Here is an 18,225-nt window from a genome sequence, read left to right on the forward strand (position 1 = left end):
TCAGACTTGTCAAAGCCAGCAATTCAAGTGGTTAGAAATGGCCACAGAAAGTATCACCTAATATCCTAAAGCTGTCATGCTCAGAGAATCACTTAATAAGGCACATAATCGAAAGAGGCAGCCAAGACCTCAGATGACTCTAAATCAATTGGCAGATGGTAACTCCTCAGGCGGGCCGCCGTACCTTAGCTCTGAGTTATGACTTTCGGGGTGTCCCAGGGCTCAGTATTTGGACCGCTCACTCTTCTCTCTCTCTCTCTCTCTCTCTCTCCCTCCCAACTTTACCTTTTGGACTTAATTCATTTTTCTGGATTTTTCAGGATCTGACAGATTGCATGTTACTTGGCACCTTTCAAGTCACTGGACCAGTGGCATGATTAAGGGAGACAGGAACTGTGCAAGGAATGGGTTGCTCCCCAAAGAGGAGAGCCTTATGCTAATTGTTAACATGATGCTGATTTCTGGCTAGGAAAGATAAAAGATCAAATGTCTCAAGAAACCACAAGTATGTCAGAAGGGTACCTCAAAAGTGTTTATTTGGTTTATTCAGGCTTATATTGAAACAGTTGTTTACAAAGGAAATTGAAATGATGGCACTGCATAACCAAGCTATTTGCTGAGGTGGTCTCGCTAAATCATTGCCATAGCTTGTGTTGTCTTTGGTGTCAGTTCCCATCTGCAGATGATACCACTAATGGACGGATGGTAATCAGATGTTAGTTGTTTTTGAACAGAGCTGGAGAGCATTTCATACAGTAATCATGAGAAAATTCTGCAGCCAGAATTGCTTTCACAACAGAGAACACTTAATCCCTGTCACTTCTCCTTCTCCGACATGCATCTCACTGGCGAGGCATTGTTCGTTTGTGCTCATCCCAATAAGATGTTAAGTGCCAGCGGAGGTTTTCCAGGTTAGCTTCCCACATTCTCCTTGCTAATCAAGAGCCACCGCGCAATAACGATAAATCTCTCGTTTTGACGTGCAGCATAAATAAAGCAAACAGGCCTCGGTTTGATTACCCAGACTCCCCGTGAACAGACAGGCATTTGAATGGCTCTGCTATTTATCAACCTGGATCTCCCTTCCTCTCAATCTCTGCAGCACTCAAAAAACGCCGTCACTGATTGCGTTTAATGTCTAACACATGGCCTGGCCAAGCATTCCCACTGCTGCCTGGGGAGGTGTTTGGACTGATTAAGAGAACTGTGTTTGCAGCCAAGACTTTTGTTTTTGAAAAAGAAAGGTTTTGGCAACGCGGCAGAATTTTGAGTGCAGCTCCGGGGATTCGAATGTGGTCGTCTTTGTGGTTAGCGGACAGACTCCGTACACTTGGAATCTTCCAGAAGCACCCAAATGCTAAAGAAATGCTGTATAGCAGCAATAACTTATTATCCTGAGGAGTATTCCTCACTTCAGTGCCTCACCTTTCTCTGGCTGTTTCTCTTTCTTTTTTCTCATACGGCACTTCTGCAGAGGGTCCTTTTGCCGGCTGCCTGGGGTCACATTTAACCTGGAAGTGCTCTGATTGGGTCGGGGGGTCACTTCACAGGCCTCCAAATTGCTTGCAACCATCCGTCACTGTCAAACCATTATTGGTGCTATTATCATCAAAGTCACAGTCTGAATTATAGCGCATGCAAAAGCGGCACTGACAGCGAGTAGGGTTGAGACCTTGCCAATGACATCACTCTAATCCCTCAGAAATGGCAGAAATGGTTGATATTGTGCAGAACAGTGTTCTGGGTGAGAGTTTGCAGGTTGCACAGCTTCATGTCTTCTTGAAAGTCCTACTGATTTGTGTTAACAGAGGAGCATGGGCCAGATTTGTGTCAACTGCTGTTCAACTACATGGATTAGTGCACATTATAAAGTTAAAAGGTCTTGGTTACCCCATGAAAATGATAATCTTGTCTAGTAGGACTTTCTATATTCTGTTGAACACAAAAGGAGATGTAAGGTATAATGTTAGCCTCATTCACTATTCACTTGCTTAGCATCTTTTTTCCATACACTGAAAGCGAATGGTGACTGAGTCTAACATTCTGCCTAACATCTCCTTTTATGTTCCACAGAAGAAAAAAGTAATACGGGTGATGACAGAATTTTCATTTTTGGGTGAACCATCCTTTTCATAGTTAATGAGCCACAAAATTGGACACGTGGGAAAGCTTACATTTACAATTATTCATTTAGCAGATGCTTTTATCCAAAGGGACGTGCAAATGAGGAATGCTGCAGCATAAGGGATTCATTTTCTTGCAATATAAAGATCTGAAATTGCTCAGTTAAAGTTAAGAGCTAGAACAGAGAAGTATATGTGACATGGTGCAACAACAGTGAAATAGCAGAGATTCTTTTGTTAATGGTTTAAGTAAGTGCGGTTATGGTTTAGGCGTTTTAAGTCAAGTGCTTATGAAAGAGTTCTGTCTTTAGGCGTGTCTTTAGGAGCTCAGTAGATCATTACAACACCGAGGTACAGTGAAAGTTTGGGAGAGTGCTATTGTGCTTATTAGGATGTTTAAAGTCTTTAAACATTTATTTGCCAAAATGTACAAGGAAGTCTTGATGCACATGTAGACACAGTACAGCTAGCAACAAGACAACAACAAAAACAACAACGAATACAGCAAAAACAGAGGGCTTGAGACTGCAATACACATATTAAAATGTGTAAAAAAAACGTTCAGTATGGGGGAATAAAGGGAAACTAGTAGCCAGTAGAAAAATATACTTAAGGCAATGTGAAATAAAAAATAATGAATAGTGACAAAAAAACATTCTGACCGTATTTGGTTTGCAATAATGACCTTGAAATAATGAATATGTGACTATGTAAAACTTCATTATTTGCCTGGCAAAGGTCTTACTTTGAAATGTACTTTAGAAATGAATAATGCTAAGATGTTTTGAAGTTAGATAAAGATGCATGCCACTTTAAAAAGATATCCATCTTTTTAAAATGAGGTTTTCCCCATCATATGCGTGCACACACACACACACACACACACACACACACACACACACACACACACACACACACACACACACACACACACACACACACACACACACACACACACACACTCTCTCTCTGTCCACACACTGTCCACACACTTACTTCTTCACATTCAATAGTGCTACCCTGGACACCGAGTGGCCTGCATTGTTTTTCACTCATGTGTCAGTCTACATTTTAACCCTACAACAGATCTTAAGGCTGTTGTTCTTTTAAAACGAGCTTCTCCATATGCATGAGCCAAAGGGGCTGAGAAAACTGGCAACAGAGGAAAGAAGTGTCATGGTGGGGAGTCTAATGAAGTGACAGACTGCTGAGTGGGCTAAATATACAGTACTGTGCAAAAGTGTTAGGCACATTAGATGTGTCACAAAAACATTTTGTTTTCTTCTTAGTGTGTTATTAGTATTTTATTTAATTTTTTTATTCAATTTCAGATTTCTAAATATTTCTTTTGCAAAATGAATAAAACAGAAGAAGAACAAGGAGACGCACTGCCATTGATACAGACTAAGTAGAAGAACTGTGGCAAGTTTTCCAAGAAGCTTGACAAACTGTGTTTTAAATGCAAAGGGTGGTCACACCAAATATTGATTTAGTTATTTTTTGTTTTGTTCTGTTTAATTTACTTTGCATAAAGTTAATTGATCAATGAAAAGGATTTATAGCATTGTAAAAAACATCAACAGTATACAATTATTCATAATTGCTAAAAACTTGCATAGAAATATATATGCCATACGGTATATATGAAAAACAACAATCTTTTGTGAACATATGAACAGGGGTGTTCAGAGGTGCCTTTAATGCAGATATTACAGAATGTAAGTGTGTTTTTATTTTCATCATGGCATGGATCTTTCTTTTTGCACTTCCTATTTGTGGCTGGCTCACCCTTATATCCATTGCATCTTTTTAAGGCACTCCCAAGGGTTGCTGGGAGAGGGGTCAGAGTTCAACTCGTGAGTCCCATTTGGTCAATTAAATCCCTCTCAGTCCCCAGGCAGGGTCTCTTTCTTTAAAGCACTATTTACTGTACTATTTTCATTATGTACAGAGCAAGAAAGAAAAGGAGAGGGCAAGAAAGAGAGAGACATTTTTCGTTTTTATACTACCTGCATGAGTTAACAGGTTAAGGGATGTACATTTTCAGCCTATTTAGTAAAGACAGGTAGTCTGATCACTAGTGATGTTAATTGTAGGAATTTAACGATTCAGGTTCAGATTGCACTTCCACTTAAACTTTTGGTTCCTTAGCGATTCTATTAATGATGCTTTTGGTGATTTTTATAAATAAAAATAAAATAAAATGTATTACACTGTTTACAGTGTCTCTTGAAATAAATCTAGTCAGCAAAACTATGATTTAAGTTGATGATTTATGATTTTTTAAATCATGTTAATGATTTAAACCTTAAGAACATATAAACTGATAACCCAAGAGTCTTTCTGACAATGGGATTATGTGAACCGGCATGTAAGAGTCATTTGTTTGCTACAGTGTAGTATGTTGTAGTATGCAGCAGAGCAAGGACAGTGGTCTACATTTATTGTCTTTGTATTTTTTCCTAGTTCTCAGTCTTATCTCTCATCAAATTTAAATCAGACTGCAAATGCAAACCTCAGTTAAAACATTTATTTTGCTGTGGCATTGTAGATTCAGTTCTGGCACAGTGCCGCCACTGCATAGCAGTGTAAGAGGCAGAAATGTCAAATGATCAGAAAAGGCTTAAGTTTGCTGTGTGGCTTAATATAGTTTTGTTGTGGCCTAATTTTGTTGTGTTGTGCACCTCTGAGCCACCTTAGGCTCTTGTATTATTATTATTATTATTATTTTGTATTATTATCGGTTCATTAAATGACATGATTTAATAACATTCAGTTCCATTAACAGCTCTCAATTCCCAACCCTACTGATCACTCTCAGAATTTCTTTACTCTCTGCTTGAACCTTTTCTAGAATCACCCTAATCAGCATTTTCTCCCTGCAATTCTGTTCTATAAATACAGGCAAAAATCTATTCTATCTCTTCATGCAACACCGCGTTGCATCTTTTATACTGAGATCAGTTCTTTTACTATAAATTCTGACAAGTCTGACAGTCACAATATAAACCTCAAAGCTGCTCTCAGACTAAATGGGGAATGGCAGCCAGTGACCCAGAAAAGAAGCCTTGCTGTGTGTGCCATTGATTCATGAGAGGTGAAAGGCCTTATGGGTGAAGTAAATATTAGAATTTGAATCAGTACATCATCAATACTCCTCTTTGTGCTGGGTCGGAGCCTCTCAAGAGGGAGAAATATGCAGGATGGGGATCAATAACAGGCTCCCAGTGCTGTCTGAGTCACGATTTTGCATGTTTAGTCTCTGCAGCACAGGAGTGTCACAGTGGGTCCAAGAGGATTAGTGCTCAGTTGTCTTGTTCATGTAAGTTAGCATCAATTTCTCAAACTGTTTAAACTGAAATGATTCTGACCACCAGGATCAAAGTAGAGTATATTTCAAGCTTGATTAATCAGCGTTATAAGAGAAGGTGCCAGTTGTCTTTTATCCAATATACGTAAGTGTATAAGTGTACAATATTCTTGTATTTTTAGTAAGGTTATTCTGGAGCAATGCCAATTTTGTCTCCTAACGGCGAGCCTTTGTGTGGAGACTGACCTCACAGTGAAATCGGAAACAGTAGGTTGATTTTTCTTTAGGTAAAATTGGTCTGTGTTGACCGAAATGCTAAACAGTGCCCCCAGTGGCCAAAAATGGTAAGTGTTGTTGGGTGTATGGGCACGTGTGTGTTCCATTTTCTGGGTGTAATGTCCATGGAGGGGCACCAAAATCATGTTGTGAAACAAGTTGTTTTCAGCTGTAGGCTGTAATGCAGTGAAGAAGAATGCTTATTTTATAAACTGTACCTCCCAACTCAAACCCTAAATCTAACCATCAGTGCAGTAAAATGTTGAGTGTAACGGGGGAAGGTGGGCAAGGAGGAGGAGGGAACTGGCTGAACAGTAAACATAAGTTTCAGTAACACAAACAAACAAACTCAAATCAACTTAAACACACACACACACACACACACACACACACACACACACACACACACACGGCTCTCTGCTCGTCTCTATCAATCTCCTGGCTGATTAGCCCGATTCAGGGCCAGGAAATCCACATATTGACACATGACATATTACCCTCTCTTCCTGCAGGGGGGGTGTTGCTCTTCCGGGCGTGCCTGCCGGTAGGTCTTCCCTGCCTTTCAGTTCGCTCCTCCCCTGGCAGACGGCCGTGGCTGTACCCCTGGTGGATGGCAGCGGCGAGTACTCTGTCTCCTCTTTCCCGGATTTTGGCACCAATGTAACGGGGGAAGGTGGGCAAGGAGGAGGCAGAAAACGGCTGAACTGTCAACGTAAGCTTAAATAACATAAACTCAAATCAATTTAAACTCAACACATAGACACACACACACACACACACACACACACACACACATCGGCCGCATGTGGCTCTCTCTAGAACTGGCGCCACCGGCTCACCTTTTTCCCCCTCCTGGCTGATTAGACCGATTCACGGCCAGGCTTGTTTCCTCACAGCCTGGCCCAGCCCTCCTCCTCATCACACTTGTCCATCACCCGACTCAGGCCAGGGAAACGTATTGGTGGGGGGGTGTTGCTCCTCTGGCCGTGCATGCCGGCAGGTCTTCCCCGCCTTTCTGGAGCCCTGGGAGAGATGAGGGGAGGGAAAGGGAAGAGGGAAGAGAGAGAGAGCAAACTAACTCGCCGTTCCCAGGACACGCCGTCGCCTGATCCTCAGCCACTCCTCCGACCGCTGACGGATGACAGCTCACTCCTCCCCTGGCGGATGGCAGCGAGTCCTCCGACCCCTGGCAGATGGCAGTGGCGAGTTCTCTGTGATAGTACAACCGTCCTCCTTCCCACATTTCGGCACTAATGTAATGGGGTAAGGAAGGCAAGGAGGAGGCGGGAACCGGCTGAACAGTCAACATTATTTTAAATAACATAAACTCAAATCAAATTTAACACAAGCACATAGACACACTCACACACACAGTAGCCATATGTGGCTCTCTCTTCCTCGAACTGGCACCTCTGGCTCGTCTTTATCACCCTCTCGGCTGATTAGCCCTATTCAGAACCTCACAGCCCGGCCCCGTCCTCCTCCTCATCACATAGAGGGAAAAATGCAACATCCAAATTGCGCTCATCACTGATTTTCCATACACGTTTATTTCCTGGTTTCAAATTAGGAGGACAATAAATAAGAGCACATAAAACAGGATTAAACAGTTCCATTTTAAACATTTGCAGCTCAAAGCTACTATATTTTTCACATGAAAGTAAGCAGATTGTATTAATTTTTTTAAACATTGTAGCTATATCTCTATCTCGACCGGTCATTTTAAGGGTATTGAAGACATCAAAGTCCTCAGGCAGCAGTTCAGACAAAGCCTTACAAAAAATACAAAATCATTCAAGCACAACGAAAAGCAAAAAAAAAACTTTTGGCTAAAATTACGCCAGTTTAAAGACCTACTTATTATGATTATTATATGAATTATTTCACTTAAGGAATACTGTCCATACATTGCAAAGGATACACCCTTTTCATTTCTCGCTCTCTTGTTCTTTCTTTTTCTGTCTTTATATGAGTACAGATACCAGTGAGAGGTTATGTAAGGGTTGACATCATGCTGTCTCAGGTGATGTACAGAAAGTATTAAGTGTATCCGGAATCACCTGAGGTTATAGAAGAGAAGCTAGGCCAGGGAATCCATAGGGATGAAGGGGGAGGAAAGGGTTTCTGAGCTGGAAAAAATTGGATCCTGTAACTTATTAAAGTAGCCTGTGATCTCAGGGCACTGAAAAGGCCAATCAAATAGCATCAGTGCCACCAATTCTGTCATGGTTCTGTTTATATGCATTGGAAATTATCATCTTAAAGTAACAGTTCACCCTTAGTAACCGTTTACTTTCATGGCATCTGCTTTCAATTCATTGAAAGTGAATGGTGACAGATGCCAACTTACTGCCTAACATCTACATTTGTGTTAGGTTTGGGACAACTTGAGGGTGGGTAAATGACAGAATTATTATTTTGGGGGGAACTATCCCTTTAATACCAAAGCTGTTCCCTTACCAACTGGTTATTTATTTTTAAAACAGACTATCAAGCCAACAGTCAGAAGGGAAGCTGACATGCTGTTTCTGAGCGTTCTGGTAACGGCCACATTACGCTGACTCACTGACTATAGCAGCAACTCCTATTTCCAACCTGTTTACCTTCCCCTGCGGCACAATCAGAAGTGGGTTCAGATCTTGTCTAGAAACAAGGACTTTATACAGGAGTTCTCAGAATTTTTATCCTGCTTTGTTCCCACAACTGATCATTTTTGATTAGTGGTGATTTTAACATTCATGTGTGCTGCCCGTCTAAGACCTTGGCAAAGGAGTTCTGTGAACTTGTTGATTAATTAAATCCAATACAGTCAGTAAATGACTCCAAACATAGACATGCTCATACACTAGACCTTGTGTTGTCATAAGGCCTTTCTGTTAATAATGTGTGAGGAACTGAGGAAATTAATTTATCTGATCACAAAGCTGTGCTGTTAAATGCTATCTTTCCTCATATCATTCCAAAACGTCCCGTGACAGAGTGTTATTTTCGACCTGTTAGTGAGTCCACAGTCCGATCTCTTTGCTGAAGCTTATGCTGCCTCCCGTCTCATTAATGTCATTCAAACTCCCACGCCCTCTTTAAGTACAGAGGAGCTGTTTACTTTGTTTAAATTGCTTCACCCAGGCCTAGAAACTCCAGGTCTCAACCGCGGCCTTGGATCAATGTGTGCTGCGTGCTCTTAGACGGTATGCAGAAAACTGGAGCGAAATTGGAAAAAAGGACAATCTTCAGATCTCCCTAGAGATGATGAGAGAATCTCATATCAGCTCACAGTCAAATCTGCTGGGGAAAGATACTATTCGGATGTAATTCAAAGAAATGCTCACAACCCTAGAATTTTATTTAGAACAGTAAGCAAATTGCTACAACCATCAAGTACATCCTTTATTGACACAACTTCTGAAGTTTGTGAAGACTTCCTAAATTGTTTCGTACATAAGATTGAGCTTATTAGATCACAGATTGTATCTACACAAAACCTGGTATGGTATTGCTCTTCCTCTGCTGTTTTTCCCCAATTTGATCCTATAACTCTGCTATTTCTGCTATAATAGAGCATGTAAATGTATGTTCTAGGATCTGTTTGATATCGTGAGGACTAGTGTGCAATGATTAACAGTTCTTTATCAAATGGTATTGTTCCTTTCTGTCTTAAGCAGGCAGTGGTTCAGCTTCTTATTTAAAAACCAAATCTTGATCCCCCTATTTTAAATAATTATCATCCTATTTCTAAATTACCATTTTTATCGAAGATTTTAGAGAGAGTTGTTTTGTCTCGGCTTTCTTCATTTTTTTAGGAGAAAATTATATTTTGGACAAATTCCAGTCAGGATTTAGGGCTCATCACAATACAGGGTCTGCTCTTTTTAATGATATTTCATTAGCCGTCGACTCAGGTCTCTCTGCTATTTTAATGATGTTAGACCTTAGCGCTGCCTTCGACACAATTGACCATGCTATCCTCTTTGATCGGTTGAAGTGTGAGGTTGGCATTCAGGGGTCTTATTTGGCAGATAGAACATTTTCTGTTCAAATTGGAAATTCAATATCATCTTCAGCTCCTTTAAAATATGGTCCTCCTCAAGACTCTCTTCTGGGCCCCATATTATTCTCTTTATAAGTGCTTCCTCTAGGATCTATCTGCCTTCAACATGGGATTTCTTATCATTTGCATGCCGACGACACACAGCTATACTTCCCAATAAAAACGAGAGACAGTCAATCACTATCGTCGCTCATGAATTGTTTGAAGGGTGTTATGACTTGGCTATCTAATAACTTTCTTTGGTTAAACGACAATAAATCCAGGAAGTTGTTAATTTTGGCCCATCTAAATCTAAATTAGCCCATACACCTGCACCATTAGCGATAATGTGAGCAATCTTGGTGTAACACTAGATTCAGGTCTTACTTTAAATAAGCAGATACATTCTATAGTTAAAAGCAGCTACTATCATCTTAGAGATATTTCTAAAATAAAGCCTTTTCTTGGATTTAAAGACCTGGAGGTGATTATTCATGCTTTTATTTCATCCCGCCTAGACTATTGTAATTCCCTCTACTCGGGAATTGATCATAAGCAGCTATCCTTTCTACAACTTGTGCAGAATGCGGCAGCCAGTTTACTGACTGGCACCAGGAAAAGGGAACATATTACTCCCATCTTGTCTTCCCTTCGCTGGTTGCCAGTTAAGTACAGAGGCGACTATAAAGTTGTATTGTTTGTTTTTAAAGCACTACATGGCCAGTCTCCACAGAACATCAATGACCTTCTTAGGCCCTATAATCTAGGCTACTGAGCTCGTGCTACCAATGTTGCTATCAGTTACAAGATCAATGATCTCCCTATTCACATCCGGTCCTCCCCTTCAACTGAGAGTTGAAGATTTATCTTTTTGAATTAGCTGAATAATTAGCTTTTTGAAGTCTGAATAATAAATGCATATTGAAGTCATTTTCAAGTGCGCTGTAAAGGTATGTCTCTGCTGTTCTGTTGTTTTCTTCCTTTTTATTGTTGTTCCACAAAACTTGTGATGCACTTTGGATAACATCATGTTTAAAATGTGCAATATAAATAAAGACGAGTTGAGTTGAGAGCAGTGCTTTTAGACCAATTAAAATGACTTTCAGAGCTTGAGAGTAATTAAGGTATAATGTGAATCAAATCTTAAATAGTAGCCTAATTAAATATTAGCCAATAAATAACAACAGAGAGAGGTTATGAAGACAATTAGAACTGACTAACAAATATCAATCCTATTATTTTATTAATCTTATGTTCAGAAGGACTAAATAACAGATAAGAGGTTTAAAAAATACAATATAAAATAACCTTATCTTTACATAAGCTGCTATAACAATATGAATAAACTCAAAATGACCAATTATAGGTTTACCCCTCTTATACATTTGTGTATACTGTATACTTAAATTTATATTTTTGGGGGTCCCTTTTTGAATACATTTGACTCGTTTACAAATCTTTCAAGTCGCACTCGTGATGTTGACACGCCAGAGTGTCTTTAACTTCAATCGAAATGCCACGAGCGTGAAAGTCATCAGGCTGTCACGGATCTGCGCGTGGCCATGACCGACATGATAAAGAATCGGACGGGATTGCGGCGGGGAAAACGGCTAATGGGCGAAAGATGAGGAGAAAAACAATAGCAAAGCGCATCCTGTTTAATGGATACGAGGGATTCGAGGAGCATCATGAAGAAACCGGCGCGAGGGAGAATCACATCCTCAGTGTATGTGCACATCAGCCTTTTATCGAGTGTGTGTTCCATGTTTTGTTTTTTTCTAGACCTTTGATTTAATTAATGCGATTGTCTTTCAGCAAGAAGCAACGAAGAACAGAAAACGGAGAGGGATAAATGGAGCAGAGATCTCAGCGTGTAATGTTGAATTTGTGAAGTTCAAAACAAGGGTTTGTTAGGCTACTTCTTATTTTTGAAGCAATATTAAAAAATCAATGTTGTTTTCCAGCTGTTAAGCATTGCAGAATACACTAGAATAACCTGGCAACTGCAGCTATGGCAATGCATGCGGTGCATACCACATTTTCATGATAACATTCCAAATTATATGAAAAATGAATGTAATTATTTAAAAACTTTAAAATAATTCCAGAATGTTTACATATTAGACTTGCAGTATCTGTATGGGTTTTTATAAGGGTTAGTAGGATCATAAGCCATTGTAATTTTCTTTAGAAATTCAGAAATCAGAAGCTCTGTTTTCTTTTCCCTAAAGTTAGAAAAGTGACTTTACAATAGTTAGAACAGCAACGTCTACCAGCAGCAGACTTTTAAATTGACATTTGTTTTATTTGCACACAGGCGTTTGAGGTTGACAAGTCAATAGGAGATGCTACAAGGGATGCAGATTTTACTGTGGAGGTAACATAGTACTACTGCTACTTTAGTTGTTACGTAATAATAAGGCAATCAAATCCATTGCATGAATCAAACTTCGCTTCTTACAGTGAAATGCCTTTAGTGTGTTTGGTTACAAATGCACTTACATTCTTTTAATCCCAAATGTGCTTTGTGGACCTAAAATAATCACAGGTGTTTTTCTGATGTGGATATACTCAAAGGCAGGGGTGTAGATTCCAGAGGGGATGGGGGATTCCCAAAACCCCAATACTCAAAATAAGCTAGTTCAATCTCCCAATATTTATACAGTGATCAATGGAAACATGTATATGCATCACACTGACCCAACCCCCCATATTCAAGCCAAATCTACACCCTTGCTCAATGGAATCAGTGTGTCCATGAACTGTGTTATTTTGTGATGCGGATGGTGTTCTTCCAGGAGTTCGGAAGTCTCCAATCCCATTCAAGGGCAGAGCTTATTGCCATGGTGCTGAGTAAGCAGAGGGAGCTGGACGGCCTCAGGGAGCAACTCAGGAGCCTTACAGGTACAGACTGGACATCTGAGGAAAATTCAGTAAACAAACATAGCCATGCGTGTCAAAGAAACATTTAATACTGCTGCGAGGTTAACGGGTTAACTTGTTTTGAGACATTGATTTCATGGCCCAAATTACATCTTGACTCTGTAACATGAGAATCAAGAAAGAAAATCCAATTCAAGGTGGGATGCTCTTTTACAGCATGTGGGAAGTTGGCACAGACTCTGGAAGAGTTAATTGAGAGGAGTGAGAGATGGCTGAGCTGTAGCAACGAAACCGCAACTCTAAGTTCTCCAAAGGTGCTCGAGGGAAGCGGGCCACCCAGTGATATTTCTCATCCAACGGTGCCCAGTGGAAGAACGACTGAATGTGCAAGTTCAAATCAGCAGAGATGTGGTCAGTTTGAGGTCACACAAACAGTGCCACAAAGGAATGGAACACTTCTTGAGCAGAAAGTAAGAGTTATATTTTAGATGACCATATAAGCATAGTCCTTAAAGATATAGTTAAAAGATATAGAACTTATAGAATCGCTCTACTATACGTACATTTTTTGGCGAATAATTTTTACATAACTCGTTGCGTGTATCGTTTCCTGGTGAAATGAACCTTTAGAGGCACTACAAAAACAATAACTCATACAATTTCACACAAGGGTTAGAATTTATGATTAGGTTTAGGTTAGGGGTTAAACTTAGGAAAAATCATAATATCATTGTTTGTTGGTATGTTTGTTTTTCTCTATTGGAGTAAAAGTCTTACTTTTGTTTGTACAAGCCAACTCATTCGATTTCTTAAGATTCTTAAAGGAATAGTTCACACATAAAGGAAAATTTGCTGATAATTTACTCACCCTCAGGCCATCCAAGACGTTTCTGAGTTTCTTTCTTCATCAAAACAGAATTTAAGATTTTTAGAATTTCCTTTCAGGCCTCTTCCTTAAAACAATGAAAGTGAATGTACAAATTTTTTTGGACGGTCCAAAATGGAAAAAAAGATCTAAGGAGACATGGTGATGCACATGTAGTAAATGCCAACCAATGCCAACACAGGCAGAGAGCCTGTGCTGCCACGATTGCACCATAGCAATCTCACCGTTGGAAACAATTCACACAAGTTCTCACAGCCAGTGAGAACACTACTAGTCCTAGCTGCATTACCGAACATAATGGTTTTCCAACATTACTGAGCCCCAGCATTTTAGAGGTGTTTTTCAGTTTGCCACAATTAAACTGGAAGTGCCGTAGAAGGCCAGAAGGACCCAATGCTCCCTATCAGTAAAGTATCATGTTTTGTTTGTTAATATAGCTACTATATAGGCTATATGACAAAGTTTTCTCACATACCTGAGTTCGCTGGAAAAACAGCATGGGCACAGACGATTAATTCAGATATCGACCCTTTGTTTCTTTCAATGGTCTGAAATAATTAGGGGTAAAATGTTCACTGCACACCCTCCAATATTTGAGAGAATTTAGGGGTGTACTGATATCCAGGTTCAGCGTGATAAGCCTCGCTTCAATCACTCATGATCATGTATATGCAATCGATGCATTTTCTTTGTTGTTTCTGAAGGTTGAAGCATCCAGGATACACATGCCACAAGACAATTAAACTTTTGTACAGCGCTCAATGTAAACAGTGCCTTCCTCCCAAAAACATCCTGCCTCCTCCTCCACGTGACGTGTGACCTTACCAACGAGCTTACATCATCCCTCACTTGAGCGTGCATCACAGAGATGTATGGAAGCGAACATTTGTAGTTGTATATAAGTATTGTTTTGTTTCTAAAAATTATCAATCGTTTGGGTTCAGAAGAACTTTATTTGTTGACTGGAGTCGTGTGGATTATTTTGATGCACCGTAAATATACATTTTGGACCGTCAAAAAATGGAGTACATTCACTTGCGTTGTTTAAATGAGGAGGCCTGAAATTAAATCCTAAAAATCTTGGATGACCTGAGGAGTAAATTATCAGCCAATTTTCATTTTTGGGTGAACTATTCCTTTAAGTCATCTCACTATTATCACGACTTCTCGTGAGACAAGGTTGGTAAGTTGACTGCATTTTTTTAAATGAACTTTGCAATTCATCACTTCCACCTGCTGTACACGGTTTTTGTTTCTCCAGGTTATCACTGCTGATCTTCTGGAGCGCTGCAACACAGGGACCACCGCTCAAAAACTTACCAACGACCTGCTGCGCAGTCTGTACGACAGAGACTGCCTGGCTTCTCACTCTATCTCAGGCATAATTAACGGCAAGCGAGGGATGCCTAAACCAGCTCTTCCTGCTCTTGAGATCCAGGCCATTCTGAGTACGTAATGATGGATCAGACAGTGAGGAAATTGTGTGCCATTTGTAAGAAGTACACCATCGTGGGTGTTTTCTCGATAGTCTAATCTTAATTAAAAAAATGCATTCTGTTCCATTTCATTAACTGCAATCAAGCCATTGTAAGGTTCTTGATTAATTGTGGTCAGAAGTTAGAATTTTTGGTTACCAGTCAATCTTTCCCCACAGGGACAGTGCAACGGTTCTTCCCCGGAAAGACAGATTCGGAAATAAAGGGCTACATTCGACAGAAGCTTCAGAATGAGGCCAAGAGACTTCGAAAAAGGCCACACCCAGCTGATGATCGATTGGTAGGCTCTTTCGAAGAGGCGGGAGCAATGTTTGAGCATTGAGTGTTCACACTTTATCCAACCAATGGCAGGCCGTCCCCGATGAATTGTGTTTGTTACAAAGGAACAAGCTTAACAGCTATTGAAGACGATGGTAGTATTTTGTCCTCAATGTATTTGAAAGGTTATTGTCTAAGCTATAGATTATAGAATATATGACCAACAATAAGTTTTCATCATGTTGATTACACAGAACTGTGACTTTCTATTGTTTTGATACTGCAAAATGAGCAGTTTTGTCATACTTACTGATAACTTGAGAACAAGTGTATGAGTGCTTCAGTGTACTCCCATTGATTTCCAACGATTGTGAATAATCATACATTGTTTGTTGTGCAACCAAAACTTCAAATGAAGTAGACTAAAGCTGTGAACACAGGGGGTGGGAGGTTACATTGTGATTGATGTAGTCAGACTTGTATTTAATTGATCACATGTTGAAAGCGTAATGTGAAAAAAATGTCTGTGCATATGTAATGTGTATATGTCTTGGATATACAAACGTGCCTCCTTTATTGGGACTCCTTACCGTGGCCTTTTCATTCAGAAACACAGCATTACAGGTCTCATTTCAAAACCACTGTGATTACACCCATTAAAAGCAACTTGTCTGTCTAAAAATATGTTCCATTAGCTTATGTATGTGGCGTTAATATGCTTCAGGGGCTGTATTACCGATACTTCCTGTCTTAAGTTTTAAAATCGTACAAGATCAATGGATCCTAACTGAAACCACCATGGTTGCTAAATTAATAACAGAACATTCATTTAAATTAGGATTTTTTTCTAATTGGGTCCCAGGATTTTATTTTGAAAGCATCACTCAAAATGTTTTATCAGCAGCATGAATGTACATATTGACTATGTAATTGTACATGTTTTTACCTTTCCAGACAAAAGCACATATAGGGTTCTTGAAGGCCGACGGCTGTGCGAGTAAATTAGCCCCACAGTCACCAGCAGTATCACTCCGCCCATCCCTCTCTGGAAAAAAACATCACAGAACACATGGCACAAAGGATGGCGTGGGAACTGCATATGGTACATAATCAACAGGCCTTATCACGCACACACAACCTGAACCGCAGACACACCAGCATAGGACCAGACCATTATCAGTGATACATGACCCTAATCCATTTATGTGTCAATGATACAACAGATTGGTGTTCAGGAAAACAGCAGTGTCGCACTGGGGACGATATCTTCACCAATCCAGCCATCTTCCAGACCCTGCTTCTATTTCCACTCATCGACTCTGTTAACAGCAAATCAATGGGCTTCTTTTGTTTCTGCAGGTTCAGACATCCTCATTGTGTTGTCGCATTATCGGCAGCTTTTTGTGTGTGAATCACTTTGAAATTGCAGCAAGTATTGAGGCCTCCCTGTTTCTTTTATCTAATGTGTGGATGTAAACATTGCAAGGAAGGGAATATATAAAACAGCACAGCACAACACAGTTATTTGATTTCTGAAGGCTCGAGTTGATTTACAAATTTCAGAAGTCCTTTAGCTGTACTCGCCAGTGTTTTCACAGCATAGCTCTTGAAAACTTCAAAGATGAAGGTTGGAGCACTACACGGTCCTCAGGGCTCCCATCCCTCTCTGATAGGGCCAACACAAACACGTCTCTTCCCTCTGCAGGACTCTAGCTGAACCTGGGTAAAAGCAGCAGGGAAGACAACCGAAATTAAACGTTTGCAGAATGCCTGAGAAACGCCTTCTCTTGTAGGCCCATGAGTTTCCCACAGAGCTGTAATATGTCATCTGGGCAGCCACTCTGGTGGAGGACATATCCCACAATGCCCTGCAAAGCAGGGTGCCACGGTACCCGTTGCGGCTCACTAACACGCCTGCACGTGCCATCTTAACTTTTCATTTGTCATCTTCTACCTGTCAAGCTGAAGAATTTTTTTTTTGAAGTAAATGGTCCTCCCCTACAGAATCGTGGTCTATCAGATGTACTTCTGTGCTGAGACTTTGCACGTTTATTCAGCATCAAAAAATTATCAGAAAAATTATCATCATGCCGTACTCATAATCCCAATCTAAACACATCTTGTACTTTTGGGATTTGACACTAAAATTAAGAATAACATCCACATTAAATAACAGACAGTTTGTATGAAATATACGACAAAACAGCTGTTGTTTTGTTTTGTTTTCGTTAAAATAGATAATTTCATCAGCAGTTTCCACATTTCCACAGAGGCTCTAAAATGAAGAGTTACATCCACAGTTTGTGTGAGTAATATACAACAAAACAGCTGTTTTGTTTTGTTAAAATTGACCATTTCTTCAGCAAAATCCACATTTCCACATAAAATCACAAATGAATAGTTACATCCAGCGTTTGTGAGTAATATACGACAAAACAGCTGTTTTGTTTTGATGGAGCAACTTGTCAGTAATATTCACATTTCCACATAGGCTTTAAAATGAAGGGTTACATATGTAATATATGACAGAACAGAAGCTGTTTGGATTTTGTTTTGTTGATATGGATCAATTAAGGGTTAATTACAAAGTTTGTGTGTTATAAACAACGAAAAAGTTGTTTTGTGTTTTGTTGTCATTCTGGACCAATTCATCAGTACATTCCACATTTCCACACAAGCACTAAAATGAAGGGTATTGACTAAACAGCTGTTTTTTGAGGTTATGTTTTGTGTTGTAAATATGGAGCAAGTCTTAAGTTACAACCACATTTTCTTTTGTTTATATGCATAGTATGTGCTTTTTTTATAATTAATTAAATGTTTTTAATTCGTAGCGGTTCTTAAGTAAGCACAGTACTGTCTCGTCCTGGGAATCTTCTGTTTTTGTCTCTGTTGTGGCAGGATAGGGAAGCACCAGCTGTCACAAAGACTATTTTTATGTGTACTCTCTTGGGCCAAGCACAGTT

At 39.8% G+C, this 18,225-nt stretch overlaps 1 protein-coding gene across 1 annotated transcript; it reads left to right on the forward strand.

Moving 5' to 3' along the window:
- The first annotated feature begins 11,360 nt into the window (after positions 1-11,360).
- Positions 11,361-15,560, forward strand: LOC127648153 (uncharacterized). The gene is made up of 7 exons (XM_052132744.1): positions 11,361-11,462; positions 11,552-11,641; positions 12,054-12,113; positions 12,535-12,640; positions 12,836-13,089; positions 14,767-14,953; positions 15,160-15,560. Exons 1-7 carry the CDS (start codon positions 11,361-11,363, stop codon positions 15,321-15,323), a joined length of 963 nt encoding a protein of 320 aa, XP_051988704.1. The 3' UTR covers positions 15,324-15,560.
- Positions 15,561-18,225: the final 2,665 nt, after the last annotated feature.

Source organism: Xyrauchen texanus, chromosome 8, assembly GCF_025860055.1.
Source record: "Xyrauchen texanus isolate HMW12.3.18 chromosome 8, RBS_HiC_50CHRs, whole genome shotgun sequence".
NCBI classification, from domain to species: Eukaryota; Metazoa; Chordata; class Actinopteri; order Cypriniformes; family Catostomidae; genus Xyrauchen; species Xyrauchen texanus.

What these genes read in the sequence shown, in the direction of transcription:
- LOC127648153 (XM_052132744.1), top strand. Translation starts at nt 11,361, where the DNA reads ATGAGGAGAAAAACAATAGCAAAGCGCATCCTGTTTAATGGATACGAG. An exon ending in GGGAGAATCACATCCTCAGT is followed by an intron (nt 11,463 to 11,551) that starts GTATGTGCACAT and finishes ATTGTCTTTCAG; the next exon opens with CAAGAAGCAACGAAGAACAG. An exon ending in TGAGATCCAGGCCATTCTGA is followed by an intron (nt 14,954 to 15,159) that starts GTACGTAATGAT and finishes CTTTCCCCACAG; the next exon opens with GGACAGTGCAACGGTTCTTC.